Raw genomic sequence first — 16408 nt, forward strand, 5'->3', positions numbered from 1 at the left:
CCTCAACAGAACAGGCAAAAAGGCCACAGACACTCATCTGAAGAACAGTACTTCTGACAATAGTGATCTCTCAGCAAATATTCAAAGGTCAATTGAGACCATGTGTTCCAGTCTGCCTTGTTACTAGAGCTAAATCCATCTAAGATAACAAGATTTGTAAAAACTGTACTTTCAATGTAGGAAAAAACCCAGACTCACTTTTTCCTTTGTCCGCAGCTCATTAAACATCTGCTGTATTTCCAACTTCCAATCATCTTGCATGGAGTGAAAGGACTCTTGGGGCAAATCAGTTATGACTGTCGCCTCAATAGCAGTGAGCTGCTCCAAAATGGTAGCAAAAGTTGGACGGATGTGAGGATCCTGGTCCCAGCACTCTGAAAGGTGCAACAGGATTATTGAAACACAAACTTTTATTTACTGTTATCTTCCCTCTAATTTTCTCCCCAGTTCTGCTGAAAACATGAACGAGTTAGGCTCCGCAGTCAATGACAACCCTCTAGAATGTTCCCCAAGTGGTCACTTCACATGAGGCTAGGCAGTGCTCATTGTCAGGCTATTAAATATGGAGGGCGTGACAATCAGGCTCAAGTCCCACAGGGGTCACTGGAAAACAAATCAGGAGCGAGAATCCTAGCGCTCTCTTTTCCTCTTCAGTCCAGATGCTTTTGTTCCCAAAAATAAAATCATAAAATTTAAGGCGCATTATAGTACAACCCAAATGCTGCAGTTAACATAGCGCAATGCAGGTCAATTCGGTTAAATACAGCACTCTAGGGTGCCTCACTTCATTTACAGTGCGGATTGCATCGACATTTACTTTAAACATTTCCTGATACATACAGCCCGAGAGGTTTTATATTGGTTCCAGCCCCTCAGTTTACAACGGTGGGAGGATTCTAAATCATGGCCTTTCCTTATTAAGACTTGGTGGCAGCTACACCAAACGCATCCCTCAGCAAGTAGCCCTGGACTGTGGAATGTGGCAGTCTGCAACACTCAGTCAGGGACAGCTCCTTGCACTGGAAGTCTAGCGCTGAAGTCTACTGTAGCATTCTGACTGCTGCCTAACTAAGAACTATTGCAGCACAGACCATGACTCAAACCTAGTTCCTAAAAGAGGGATGTGGTCCTGCAGAAAGAATTTACTGAGCTAGGTAAGAAATTAGCAAGCAGGACTTCAAAAGTAGTAATCTCTGGATTACTCCCATTATCACGCACAAGTGAGTGTAGAAATAGGAGGATAGTGCAGATGAATGCGTGACTGGAAAGATGGTGTAGGAGGGAGGGCTTTAGATTTCTGGGACACTGGGACCAGTTCTGGAGAAGGTGGGACCTATACAGGCCAGATGGGTTGCATCTGAACATAGCTGGGACAAATTTCCGTGCAGGGCGATTTGCTAATGCTACTGGAGAGGGTTACACTTGACAGGGGTGTGGGAAGCAGCAGGAAATATCAGAGAGGAAAAGTAGGAGAGATAGATAGCACCAGAGTAGAGAATAGTACGTTATTAGGTGGGGTCAGATTAAGGGAGAAGGTAATAAAGTCTAAATCAGGGTTAATGTGCATGTATGTGCATGCACAGAGTGTTGTTAATAAGATTGGTGAGTTACAGGTGCAGATTGACATGTGGAAATATGATATTGTGGCTATAACAGAGACCTGGCTCAAAGAAGGGCAAGACTGGTATTGAACATTCCTGGATACAAGGTGTTCAGGAAAGACAGGAAAAGGGAAAAAAGGGGGAGGGGTGGCGATATTGATTAAGAGAGCATTGCAGTGCTGGAGAAAAAGGATGCCCCAGAGGAAGGGGTCGTGGACAGAATCAATTTGGCTAGAGCTAAAGGAACAAAAAAGGTGCAGTTACATTGTGTGGTGCTGTCTATAGGCCACCAAGTGGGAAGGATGTGGAGGAACAAATTTGTAAGGAAATTATAGAGAGGTGCAAAAGTTATAGAGTAGTTATTATGGGGGACTTTAATTATCCAAATATATACTGGGATAGTAGTAGTGTAAAAGGGAAATGAGGGGCAAGAGTTCCTAGTGTGTGCTCAGGAAAACTTTCTATAGCAGTATGTTTCTAGTCCAATGAGAAAGGAGGCACTGTTAGACCTGGTTCTTGGGAATGAGGTGGGCCAAGTGGATGAAGTATCAGTAGGAGATCATTTAGGGGACAGTGATCACTGTCTTTTTCCATAATTAACTGGGGAAAAGCCAACTTCAATAGGTTAAGAAAAGAACAGAACTGGAGCGAATAAATTGGAGTCAAAAGTTGACAGGAAAAATGGCAGCTGAACAATGGGCTACCTTCAAAGTTCGGGCACAGTCAAGACATCTTCCCTAGAAGGGGAAAGGTAGGGTAAACAAATCCAGAGCTCCCTGGATGACAAAAGAGGTAGAGATTAAGATAAAGAAAAAAAAAGTGCGCTAATGACAGATGTCAGGTAGAAAATACTATTGAGAACCAGGCTGAATATAGAAGGACCAGAGGGGAAATTAAAAAGCAAATAAGAGAAGCAAAGAGAGAGCATGAAAAGAGACTGGCAGCTAACATTAAAGGGAATCCCAAAGTTTTCTACAGATGTATAAATAATAAATGGCGTGGTAAATTGAGGAGTGGGGCCGATTAGAGACCAAAAAGGGGATTTACGCATGGAGGCAGAGGGCATAGCTGAGGTATTAAATGAACACTTTGCATCTGTCTTTACCAAGGAAGATGATGCAATCCAGGCAATGGTGAAAGGGGAGGTAATTCAGACACTAGAAGGGTTGAAAATTGATAAGGAGGACGTATTAGATAGGTTGTCAGTACTTAAAGTGGATAAAGCACCAGGACCAGAGGAACTGTATTCAAGGATACTGAGGGAAGTAAGGGTGGAAAGCGCAGAGGCACTGGTCATAATCTTTCAATCTTCCTTAGACTCAGGGGTGGTGCCGGAAGACTGGAGTATTGCAAACATTACACCATTGCTCAAAAAAGGGTGTAAAGATAAGCCCAGCAACTGCAGGCCAGTCATTTTAACTTTGGTTGTGGGGAAACTTCTAGAAGGAATAATTTGGGACAAAATTAACAGTCACATGGACAAATGCGGGTTAATTAAAGAAAGCCAGCATGGATTTCTTAAGTGAAAATCATGTTTAACTAACTTGCTGGAGTTTTTTGAGATGGTAACAGAAAAGGATGATGAGGGCAGTGCAGTTGTTGTGGTGTACATGGACTTTCAAAAGGTATTTGATACAGTGCCACACAACAGACTTGCGAGCAAAGTTATAGCTCATGGAATAAAAGGGACGGTAGCCACATGGATATGGAACTGGCTGAGTGACAGGAAACCAAGAAAAGTGGTTAGTGGATGTTTATCGGTCTGCAGGAAGGTCTGTAATGGAGTTCCCCAGGGATCAGTGTTGGGACCCTTGCTTTTCTTGATATATATTAATGACCTAGACCTTGGTGTACAGGGCTCAATTTCAAAATTTGTAGGTGATACGAAATTGGAAGCATTGTGAAATGTGAGGATGGTATAGAACTGCAAAAGGGCGGCACAGTGGTTAGCACCGCAGCCTCACAGCTCCAGGGACCCGGGTTCGATTCTGGGTACTGCCTGTGCGGAGTTTGCAAGTTCTCCCTGTGTCTGCGTGGGTTTTCTCCGGGTGCTCCGGTTTCCTCCCACAAGCCAAAAGACTTGCAGGTTGGTAGGTAAATTGGCCATTATAAATTGCCCCTAGTATAGGTAGGTGGTAGGGAAACGTGGGGATGTGGTAGGGATATGGAATTAGTGTAGGATTAGTATAAATGGGTGGTTGATGGTCGGCACAGACTCAGTGGGCCGAAGGGCCTGTTTCAGTGCTGTATCACTAAACTAAACTAAACTTATATAAGACACTAGTTCGGCCGCAGCTGGAGTATTGCATTCAGTTCTGGATGCCACACTTCAGGAAAGATGTGAGGGCATTGGAGAGAGTGCAGAAAAGATTCACAAGAATAGTTCCAGAGATGAAGAACTTCAGTTAAAAAAGATAGATCGGAGAAGTTGGTACCGTTTTCCTTGAAGAGAAGGCTGAGAGGTGATTTGATAGAGGTATTCAAAATCATGAAGGGTCTAGACAGAATAGATAAAGAGAAACTGTTCCCACTCGTGAAAGGATCGAGGGGGCACAGATTTAAAGTAATGGGTAAGAGAAGCAAAAGTGACATGAGGAAAAATTTTTTCATGCAGTGAGTGGCTAAGGTCTAGAATGCATTGCCCGAGAACGTGGAGGCAGGTTCAACTGAAGCATTCAAAAGGGAATTAGACTGCTATGAGAAGGAAGAATGTGCAGGGTTAAGGGGAGTAGATGGGGGAATGGCACTAAGTGAATTGCTCTTTGAGAGCCAGTGCAGACACGATGGGCTGAATGGCCTCCTTCTGCACTGTAACAATTCTGTGATTCTTTTGTTTTTCATGAATTCGTGCTACACCTGGTATTTTTTTTTTTACTTAGCAGCTCTCCAAGAGAATTGGGTTGGTCAGTTTTACATAATGAGCAAAGAGAAAAAAAACATGTCCACAAATAAAGCTATAAAAACAGTAAGTGTTCTGTTCAAATCAAAATTTTATTGCAATCCTTTGTACATTATAAGATTGACGTCTGTGGTTTTACACATTGAAAACTAGCTGGAAATTGGATAATTTTCTTGCTATCTAGCTGTAATGCAGGTTGAAGGACAAAATTCACTCCCTGGTCTGTGTTGATCACAGCTAGGCACTACATTTGAGCCCAGTAACTGTGTATTAGGGAACATGGGGAAAAGAGAAGAGCAGATCTCTGCTCCTGAACCCTATCCAGCCATGCCTACCACAAGTGGTGTGCAATATTGGAAGAGGACAAGATGTAATCGACTGGAATTCCTCCACTTCCATACATGAATAGCCTAGGTTCACACACAAATAATGGAAACTTGAACAAAGAACAGAGGGTTTCTTCCACCCATAGAACTGTATGCCAGCAAGATGTCAACATGTACAGTCTGTGCCAATCTTAAACTGGATTAGCACCTTGCAGTCTTTGATCAAGGGAGATGTTAAGTTTAGTTTGAAGAAAAACGAACAGGAATTGCTGCAAAAAGCCTACTTTTTTTTTTAAAAACCCAGACGTCATGCAACATTACTTCAGAACCAGACTTATAAATGCTTTTAATTCTACTGCCAAGTGATAAACTGAGCACGGTAACCAATTTAAGCAATTTTCTTTTTAAAAGTTAAGAGACTAAGATGAAGGACCAATGCCCACAGGGCAGGCATCACCAAGACTGAAGCGTTAAAAGAAAAAACAAGGTAAATCATGAGCATCAGACAAAAAAGGGGAACGAGAATATCTTTAGAGGATTAGCAATGCCAATGAAGTGACTGCCCTAGAGCAGAAATACATCTACCTCTCACTCCCATTACACACAGCACACCATACTTTATTATATTCACTTACACCCATTATGTGAAGTACCAATCCATTTCTTGGCAAAATGACTTATATACTCGGCAAGGTTAAGCTGCAGTTTCACGCTGTCAGCTGCACTCGTGTCTTATAAAATGCTCCCTACCCATCCATCTGAATTTCTTGGACCAGCCACAGGGCCAAGTCTACTGCCCAAAAGTAATAAAAGCAGAGAGACTTTGAAGTGGAAAAACCCATCCAGAACGTTATCCCATGACTAATTTTTTTTCCCTCTACAGGTCAACAACAAAAACGTCAAAAAGCAAATAGGGTAAACTATTGCCAACGCTCACACACAAAGGTTTTTGTTGTTAAGGAAGTGACAGCATGAAAATAACCACTACTGACATTTAATAAACTGACCTAAGCCAGTAGCAGAGTAGATTTATTTATTAAGAGTCTTTTTTTTTTTCTTTTTGGGCCTCCTTATCTCGAGAGACAATGGATACGCGCCTGGAGGTGGTCAGTGGTTTGTGAAGCAGCGCCTGGAGTGGCTATAAAGGCCAATTCTGGAGTGACAGGCTCTTCCACAGGTGCTGCAGAGAAATTTGTTTGTTGGGGCTGTTGCACAGTTGGCTCTCCCCTTGCGCCTCTGTCTTTTTTCCTGCCAACTACTAAGTCTCTTCGACTCGCCACAATTTAGCCCTGTCTTTATGGCTGCCCGCCAGCTCTGGCGAATGCTGGCAACTGACTCCCACGACTTGTGATCAATGTCACACGATTTCATGTCGCGTTTGCAGACGTCTTTATAACGGAGACATGGACGGCCGGTGGGTCTGATACCAGTGGCGAGCTCGCTGTACAATGTGTCTTTGGGGATCCTGCCATCTTCCATGCGGCTCACATGGCCAAGCCATCTCAAGCGCCGCTGACTCAGTAGTGTGTATAAGCTGGGGATGTTGGCCGCTTCAAGGACTTCTGTGTTGGAGATATAGTCCTGCCACCTGATGCCAAGTATTCTCCGAAGGCAGCGAAGATGGAATGAATTGAGACGTCGCTCTTGGCTGGCATACGTTGTCCAGGCCTCGCTGCCGTAGAGCAAGGTACTGAGGACACAGGCCTGATACACTCGGACTTTTGTGTTCCGTGTCAGTGCGCCATTTTCCCACACTCTCTTGGCCAGTCTGAACATAGCAGTGGAAGCCTTACCCATGCGCTTGTTGATTTCTGCATCTAGAGACAGGTTACTGGTGATAGTTGAGCCTAGGTAGGTGAACTCTTGAACCACTTCCAGAGCGTGGTCGCCAATATTGATGGATGGAGCATTTCTGACATCCTGCCCCATGATGTTCGTTTTCTTGAGGCTGATGGTTAGGCCAAATTCATTGCAGGCAGACGCAAACCTGTCGATGAGACTCTGCAGGCATTCTTCAGTGTGAGATGTTAAAGCAGCATCGTCAGCAAAGAGGAGTTCTCTGATGAGGACTTTCCGTACTTTGGACTTCGCTCTTAGACGGGCAAGGTTGAACAACCTGCCCCCTGATCTTGTGTGGAGGAAAATTCCTTCTTCAGAGGATTTGAACGCATGTGAAAGCAGCAGGGAGAAGAAAATCCCAAAAAGTGTGGGTGCGAGAACACAGCCCTGTTTCACACCACTCAGGATAGGAAAGGGTATTAAGAGTATGCGCTGAGTTATCCCTCACCTTCTGCAGCAACCAACACTGGATTCAGTTGGCGTAGTATGTGAATGCATTACTGCTTAAATTACATTGGCTACAAATATTTCACGTTGAATGAATGTGAATTCAGAGATAAAAAAACTATGCAGAAGATTTTCACTCATGAATCAGTGTTATTGACTTTAAATAATTCATAGAATGAATTATCTGCAAAAAAAAAGGTCTATTCTTTCAAACAGTTTATTTTACAAGACCCTGTCCTTACCTTCCATCAGCTTGGTGAATGGCTCAGGACATGTAGATGGAATAGGCAGGGTTAATTTGTTGACAGCTACTCCATATGCTACTGCAAGGCCATCAATTCCACGATAAGGGACTTCTCCCGTCAGTAACTCCCACAGCAACACTCCATAGCTGCACGCAAAAGAGCAGACACCAAACTTAAACATTGACAATAGGAACACAAGAACAGGGGGAAACCATTCAGCCCCTTGAGCCTGTTTTGCCATTCAATTAGATCGTGGCTAATCTGGACCTCAACTTTATTTACCCACCTTTGCTCCATATTCCTGGATACCTTTACCCAACAAAAATCTATCGATCTTATTCGTGAAAATTTCAAAAGACACAGAATCCAAAGCCTTTTGGGTGGGAAAGGAGGGGAAAAACAATTCTGGATTTCCACTACCCTTTGTGTGAAAAAATGCTTCCTGAATTGACCTCTGAACAGCACAGCTCTAAGCTTAAACTACATGCCCCCTTATTCTGGATTCCCCCATCAGAGGATTTAGCTTTTCTGTATCTACCTTATCAAATCCTTTTAACATTTTAAATTCCCTGATTGTATCACCCCACAATCTTCTAAACCCGAGAGAACAGAAACAAGGTTTATGCAACCTGTCCTTAGAATTTGACCCTTTCAGCCCCTTTTTCATTCTAGCAAATCTGCGCGGATCCCCCTACAAAGCTAATCTTTCTTGAGGTGCGGTACTCAAAACTGAACGTCGTATTCCAGATGGAATCTGATCAAGGCTCTTTCCAAATCAAGCATCACAAGATTGTCATCAGTCACTTGCAGGTCTTTTTATTCACCCCTTGTAGGAGAACAGAGTACAAAACAGAAGACAGACAGATAGGACTGGGGATGCATTGCCAAAAATAGTACGACTCACAGATGCAGAGGACGACATTCTGGAAATAAGATCTGGATCCATCTCACGGAGGTGGATAACTAAGGGAATTAAGGGATAATGCGGAAAGGTGCACTGGAGGTCTAAGATCAACCATGATCGTATTGATGTTCCCATTTCTTATGTTCTTATTAAGGCCAATGCTCCATTAGCCTTTTTGATGACTTTTTAACCTGTGGACTAGTTTTTGAGTGGCGTGTACGTAGACATCTAAATCCCTTTGTTCCTCCACAGCTCCTAGTCCCTCACCATTAAAAAAAAAGTCCGATTTGTCTTTCTCAGATCCAAAGTAGATGATCTTACACTTCACCCTGTTGAGTCCAGCTAACACAATTTTGCCCACTTGCTTAGTATATGTACCTTTGTGCTCCCATCCACACAATGTACTGTGCCTCCAGGAGGTTACAATCAATCCCTTCGATGTCTATATGACTCACAAATGGACTTCACTCAATTATCCATTTATGCTCCAATTAATTGATCTCAATTGCAGCAAGTTTCAGTGTGACGACTGGACTTGCTACTTCTTGGTAAGGAAGATATTTATTCTCATCACTGACTCTTGGGGAAGTAAACTTTTATTACTCACATTGTCAGAAACCAATACTTTCACTGCCTCCTAGACATTTAATGCAAGTAAGCAAACTGCACAATAGGTAGCAAGCAGGTTTAGACACTCAATCTGTCACAGGATATTTCCACTGTGCCAAATAACTTGTTGAATGACTGCTATCCAGTGAATCCTCCTGGAAACATGCAAAAGGGACTGGGATCAGCTGTGATGGCCTCTCCAAAGTTAAATAGCCTGGCAATTCAATCTCCACTACTAATACTGCCTACATTAGGCAAATAGTGCTACCCATTTGACACTACTATAGGAGTCAATTACAAAGGCACCACTAATAACGTAAGAAGTACGCCAGCAAATTTGGGCATACTTTATCATGGAATTCTTCTTTGAAGATATTTTCTTGCTTCAGTAACTCATCCATTTGCTCTTTTCCAGCAGCTGCCAGACAGTTTGTTTTTCCTTTTCCCCTGCTTTTCCTTTCTCATTGTTCCACTTCAGCACTCACCCGTTTGGCCGGACAAAGCTGCCTCCTGCCCCTTGTGTTACTGTCCACTGTCTATATACTGTCCCTACAGTGGCCTCAGGAGAGAGAACGGGGGAAAGGGCGAATGGAAAAGGGAAGCAGATATCAAACCTGCGTACTGGCTCAAAATTAATTCTGTGATCACAAGAGTAGCGTAAAGTACTTTGTAAACTGCAGTACCTTCCAAACCCGTGGCTGCAACCACCTAGAATGACAAGGGCAGCAGACACATGGGAACACTATCATCTGCAAATTCCCCTCCAAGTCACACACCATCCTGACTTGGAAATGTATCACTGCTCCTTCACTGCCACTGGGTCAAAAACCTGGAACTCCCTTCCTAACAGTGCAGTGGGCATACCCGCACCAGATGGACTGCAGCAGCTCAAGGCAGCAGTTCATCACTACCTTCTCAAGGACAATCAGGAATGGGCAGTAAACGCAGGCCTTGCCAGCAATGCTCACATCCCATGAACGAGTAAAAGAAAATCCTGAGTTCAGCATTAGACAGTACAAGAGCATGCCTACCTCCAGACATCACTGCCTTTGGAAAACATGGAAGATTTGATAACTTCAGGTGCCATCCAAGCGTAGGTTCCTGCAGCACTCATCTTTGTCGTTTTGTGCCACTCCCTGGCCAAGCCAAAGTCTGTGATCTTCAGTGTCTTGTTAGCTATATCATCATTTTCAATCTTCTCAAGTAACAAAACTGGAGAGGGAAAAATATGAAGGGTAGCATAAGCAAAACCATATAAGTTTTTAACCTCGCTGTCTCTTTCCAAGATAAATTCTAAAGCTTGCCTGCACTCTATTCAAGGTAGCACACTTGTTTGTATGGTCTGAAACAAATCCATAGAACACCTCTACATTTTATGATCAATATTACCACCAGAATGAAACAGTTTTTAAGTGCACAAATATCCCTGCAAAAGCCACAGCTTGTACCAGCCCCATTACAACTCACAGTTCCATAGACCACTGACCAGGCCATTATGTGTAATAAACTTTAATGGATTTTCAGGATGGTGACAAATCTTTTAAATATGGCCCATATTTTCTTTGAGGCAGAATAGGGGAAAAAGGGTATTATTCTGTGGTTCTCTCCAAGGTGATAGACTCTTGCGCCACCTACAACCTTCTGGGTACCTCAGTCAAATGCCTATTCTGGGTCTAAACAAATGAATGTCAACACTGTGATCATCAAAGCTGAACCCAATACTGCCCTCATCTGATGGCCGCACATCAGCACCTTCCAGCTGGGCTCACAAGATATCTGGAGCAGGAATCCTATCTGATGCTCCCACCACCACTACCACCAATGACCTGGAGCAGAGAAGCCACCTAGAGCACTCAAAGGAATTTCTGGTCTCTACAGCTTGAAGGTGGGCTTCTGAGATCCAAAATAAAAAACTGAATTCTCAGCAGATATAATCCTATTGCAGCACACACCAAATTACAATACCAAACTATTTAATAGGATGCACATTTGAACATCGGGTGTTTTTTTTTAAAAACAGTAAACAAGTGCCAGTTCCAAGTCTTACTTGTGCTGTAATGATGCTAAAGTAGAAATGAAGTTCTACCTGAAGTTGAACAGAGGGGATCAGACATGCAGACTCCAGTGCAAACATACCTACACCAAAGAACTTAAAATGTAATCTACCTGATCCCACAAGTAGTGTAACAAAAATGTACAAGCTTCACAAAAATACATATTTGCATATAAATACTTGAAGTTTCGAAGAAGACATCCTAACAAATGCATTCCTACCAGCACTTGGGCTTGCTAAACACTTCAACTTGAAACACTGGAGTATGTATTTTTTTTCTGAGGGCTGTGCGACTTTGGAACTCTGCCTCAGAAGGCAGTGGAGAGGTGTCATTGAATGTTTTTAAGGCAGAGGTAGATAGATTCTTGTTAGGCAAGCGAATCAAAGGTTATCTGGGGTAGGTGGGATTGTGGAATTCAAAACACAAACATGTGGAGACGAAGTCCCGCCTTCACATCGAGGATACCGTCCATCGTGTTGTGTGGCACTATCACCGTCATGAATGGGATAGATTTCGAACGGATCTAGCAATGCAAAACTGGGCATCCATGAGGCGCTGTGGGCCATCAGCAGCAGCAGAATTGTACTCAACCACAATCTGTAACCTCATGGCCCGGCATATCCCCCACTCTACCATTACCATCAAGCCAGGAGACCAACCCTGGTTCAATGAAGAGTGCAGGAGGGCATGCCAGGAGCAGTACCTGACATACCTCAAAATGAGGTGTCAACCTGGTGAAGCTACAACCCAGGACTACTTGCATGCCAAACTGCGTAAGCAGCATGCGATAGACAGAGCTAAGCGATCCTATAACCAACGGATCAGATCTAAGCTCTGCAGTCCTGCCACATCCAGCCGTGAATGGTGGTGGACAATTAAACAACTAACTGGAGGAGGTGGCTCCACAAATATCCCCATCCTCAATGATGGGGGAGCCCAGCACATCAGTGCGAAAGATAAGGCTGAAGCATTTGCAACGATCTTCAGCCAGAAGTGCTGAGTTGATGATTCATCTCGGCCTCCTCCTGAAGTCCCCAGCATCACAGATGCCAAACTTCAGCCAATTCGATTCACTCCACGTGATATCAAGAAACGACTGAAGGCACTGGATACTGCAAAAGCTATGGGCCCTGACAATATTCTGGCAATAGTACTGAAGACCTGTGCTCCAGAACTTGCCGCGTCCCTAGCCAAGCTGTTCCAGTACAGCTACAACACTGGCATCTACCCTGCAATGTGGAAAATTGCCCAGGTATGTCCTGTACACAAAAAGCAGGACAAATCCAACCCGGCCAACTACCGCCCCATTAGCCTACTCTCAATCATCAGTAAAGTGATGGAAGGTGTCATCAACAGTGCCATCAAGCAGCACTTGCTTAGCAACAACCTGCTCAGTGATGCTCAGTTTGGGTTCCGCCAGGGCCACTCAGCTCCTGACCTCATTACAGCCTTGGTTCAAACATGGACAAAAGAGCTGAACTCAAGAGGTGAGGTGAGAGTGACTGCCCTTGACATCAAGGCAGCATTTGACCGAGTATGGCATCAAGGAGCCCTAGCAGAACTGAGGTCAATGGGAATAAGGGGGAAAACCCTCCACTGGCTGCAGTCATACCTAGCGCAAAGGAAGATGGTTGTGGTTGTTGGAGGTCAATCATCTGAGCTCCAGGACATCACTGCAGGAGTTCCTCAGGGTAGTGTCCTAGGCCCAACCATCTTCAGCTGCTTCATCAATGACCTTCCTTCAACCATAAGGTCAGAAGTGGGGATGTTCGCTGATGATTGCACAATGTTCAGCACCATTCGCAACTCCTCAGATACTGAAGCAGTCTGTGCAGAAATGCAGCAAGACCTGGACAATATCCAGGCTTGGGCTGATAAGTGGCAAGTAACATTCGCGCCACACAAGTGCCAGGCAATGACCATCTCCAACAAAAGAGAATCTAACCATCTCCCCTTGACATTCAACGGCATTACCATCGCTGAATCCCACACTAACAACATCCTAGGGGCTACCATTGACCGAAAACTGAACTGGAGTAGCCATATAAATACCGTGGCTACAAGAGCAGGTCAGAGGCTAGGAATCCCGAGGCGAGTAACTCACCTCCTGACTCCCCAAAGCCTGTCCACCATCCACAAGGCACAAGTCAGGAGTGTGATGGAATACTCTCCACTTGCCTGGATGGGTGCAGCTCCAACAACACTCAATAAGCTCGACACCATCCAGGACAAAGCGGCCCGCTTGATTGGCACACCATCTACAAACATTCACTCCCTCCACCACCAAAGATGCACTGCCGCAATGCACCAAGGCTCCTTCGACAGCACCTTCCAAACCCGCGACCTCTACCACCTAGAAGGACAAGGGCAGCAAATACATGGGAACACCACCACCTGCAAGTTCCCCTCCAAGTCACACACCACCCTGACTTGGAACTATATCGCCGTTCGTTCACTGTCGCTGGGTCAAAATCCTGGAACTCCCTTCCTAACAGCACTGTGGGTCTACCTACCCCACATGGACTGCAGCGGTTCAAGAAGGCAGCTCACCACCACCTTCTCAAGGGCAATTAGGGATGGGCAATAAATGCTGGCCTGGCCAGCGACGCCCACATCCCGTTAATGAATTTTTAAAAAATCAGCCATTATCTTACTGAATGGTGGAGCAGGTTCCACGAGTACTTTGCATCGGTATTCACCGAGGAGAGGGACATGACGGATGTTGAGGTTAGGAACAGATGTTTGATTACTCTAGGTCAAGTCGGCATAAGGAGGGAGGAAGTGTTGGGTATTCTAAAGGGCATTAAGGTGGACAAGTCCCCAGATCCGGATGGGATCTATCCCAGGTTACTGAGGGAAGCGAGAGAGGAAATAGCTGGGGCCTTAACAGATATCTTTGCAACATCCTTAAACACGGGTGAGGTCCCGGAGGACTGGAGAATTGCTAATGTTGTCCCCTTGTTTAAGAAGGGTAGCAGGGATAATCCAGGTAATTATAGACCGGTGAGCCTGACGTCAGTGGTAGGGAAGCTGCTGGAGAAGATACTGAAGGATAGGATCTATTCCCATTTGGAAGAAAATGGGCTTATCAGTAATAGGCAACATGGTTTTGTGCAGGGAAGGTCATGTCTTACCAACTTAATAGAATTCTTTGAGGAAGTGACAAAGTTGATTGATGAGGGAAGGGCTGTCGATGTCATATACATGGACTTCAGTAAGGCGTTTGATAAGGTTCCCCATGGCAGGCTGATGGAGAAAGTGAAGGCGCATGGGGTCCAAGGTGTACTAGCTAGATGGATAAAGAACTGGCTGGGCAACAGGAGACAGAGAGTAGCAGTAGAAGGGAGTTTCTCAAAATGGAGACGTGTGACCAGTGGTGTTCCACAGGGATCCGTGCCGGGACCACTGTTGTTTGTGATATACATTAATGATTTGGAGGAAAGTATAGGTGGACTGATTAGCAAGTTTGCAGACGACGCTAAGATTGGTGGAGTAGCAGATAGTGAAGGGGACTGTCAGAGAATACAGCAGAATATAGATAGATTGGAGATTTGGGCAGAGAAATGGCAGATGGAGTTCAATCAGGGAAAATGTGAGGTGATGCATTTTGGAAGATCCAATTCAAGAGTGAACTATACAGTAAATGGAAAAGTCCTGGGGAAAATTGATGTCCAGAGAGATTTGGGTGTTCAGGTCCACTGTTCCCTGAAGGTGGCAACGCAGGTCAATAGAGTGGTCAAGAAGGCATACGGCATGCTTTCCTTCATCGGACGGGGTATTGAGTACAAGAGTTGGCAGGTCATGTTACAGTTGTATAGGACTTTGGTTCGGCCACATTTGGAATACTGCGTGCAGTTCTGGTCGCCACATTACCAAAAGGATGTGGATGCTTTGGAGAGGGTGCAGAGAAGGTTCACCAGGATGTTGCCTGGTATGGAGGGCACTAGCTATGAAGAGAGGTTGAGTAGATTAGGATTATTTTCATTAGAAAGACGGAGGTTGAGGGGGGGACCTGATTGAGGTGTACAAAATCATGAGAGGTATAGACAGGGTGGATAGCAAGATGCTTTTTCCCCAGAGTGGGGGATTCAATTACTAGAGGACACGAGTTCAAAGTGAAAGGGGAAAAGTTTAGGGGGGATATGCGTGGAAAGTTCTTTACGCAGAGGGTGGTGGGTGCCTGGAACGCGTTGCCAGCGGAGGTGGTAGATGCGGGCACGATGGCGTCTTTTAAGATGTATCTAGACAGATACATGAATGGGCAGTAAGAAAAGAGATACAGACCCTTAGAAAATAGGCAACATGTTTAGATAGAGGATCTGGATCGGCGCAGGCTTGGAGGGCCGAAGGGCCTGTTCCTGTGCTGTAATTTTCTTTGTTCAAGGGACCGAATGGCCTACTGCTGCTCCTAATTCGTATGTTCACCTATGTACTGCAAGGTCCAAGTTCCTTTTAATTGCACCAGAAGTACAGTTTCCCACCCCCCAAAAAAAAAATGGAGCTAAAATTCTCCACAGTTTTACAGCAGGAGTCATATTTTGTGCAGAAGTGCCAAAAGACAAAGTCGTTCCCAGAATTAGCAACTTAAAACGTGTTCAAAGGTAAAGTGCATGTCTGATAATGGTGCAATCTGTCAACAGCAGAACCAAACAAGTTAATCTCTCATTTTTATCGATCTTCCCAGATCAACATCGCTCCTGGCTCCCACTTACCGATGTCTAAACTGCAAACAACATCTGTATTGTAACACTTATCTCAGGATTCAACACCATTGAGGTCAGTTTCGAAATCTATCCCAGAATGTTGTTGAATCTCAAAATATTTAGTTAGTAGTTTGAGACTAATGACAGAATGACAGTTGATCACAAGAGTTTCCGAAGAATGAGAATGATAGCTGATCGCTGATAGTTTCTGAAGTATTTCTGAAAATTGTGTGCCACCACTTAACACTTTTCTTGGGGTAATAAAACAAGATACTTTTCATTTTGATCTGGTTTTGGGCCAATGATATTAAACCAGCATCTATATATTAGTCTTCCGTAAGGCTTTTTTTTTAAGACGACTGATTTTGAGAACAGGGACACACAGAAAATCACCCAGGTTCCCTTTTTGACAAATCAGCCTCCTCCAACTGGCCTGTCAGACATTGGAGGCATCAATCGGGATACAGGATTTTCTCTATTTAAAAAAAAAAACACCTCGAATTAACTTGAGAAAAAGGTGCAAGATCAGAGACAAAGCACTAGGCCAGCCCAGAGAATCACTGCGGTCGTGTTGTCATGTAATTTGATTTCTAAACTCATACATAAATAGGTTCTTAGGCAAGGCAACTGAACAGCCGCTGTTTTTCTTCCTCTCTGCTTTCATGGAGTTGACTCATTCTAGGATCAGTAGAGTCAAACCCTCAAAAAGTTAATTCATTAAGAGAAGGTGAGAAAAAAAAAAGTTTTCTTCCTTTTAATAAACACCTCCTTCCTCCCTCGT

General features: G+C 44.3%; 1 protein-coding gene across 3 annotated transcripts in view; it reads right to left on the bottom strand.

Moving 5' to 3' along the window:
* The window catches only part of map3k21 (mitogen-activated protein kinase kinase kinase 21), a 90840-nt gene that overhangs the window by 19217 nt on the left and 55215 nt on the right, over positions 1 to 16408 (bottom strand). For all 3 annotated transcript variants that reach the window (XM_068045484.1, XM_068045482.1, XM_068045483.1), the window contains exons 2-4: positions 9902 to 10082; positions 7355 to 7503; positions 199 to 374 (exon numbers count right to left, since the gene is read on the bottom strand). In XM_068045484.1, coding sequence (XP_067901585.1) covers positions 199 to 374; positions 7355 to 7503; positions 9902 to 10082 — 506 coding nt within the window. The remainder of the gene's footprint in view (positions 1 to 198; positions 375 to 7354; positions 7504 to 9901; positions 10083 to 16408) is intronic.

Source organism: Heterodontus francisci, chromosome 13 (assembly GCF_036365525.1).
Source record: "Heterodontus francisci isolate sHetFra1 chromosome 13, sHetFra1.hap1, whole genome shotgun sequence".
NCBI lineage: Eukaryota > Metazoa > Chordata > Chondrichthyes > Heterodontiformes > Heterodontidae > Heterodontus > Heterodontus francisci.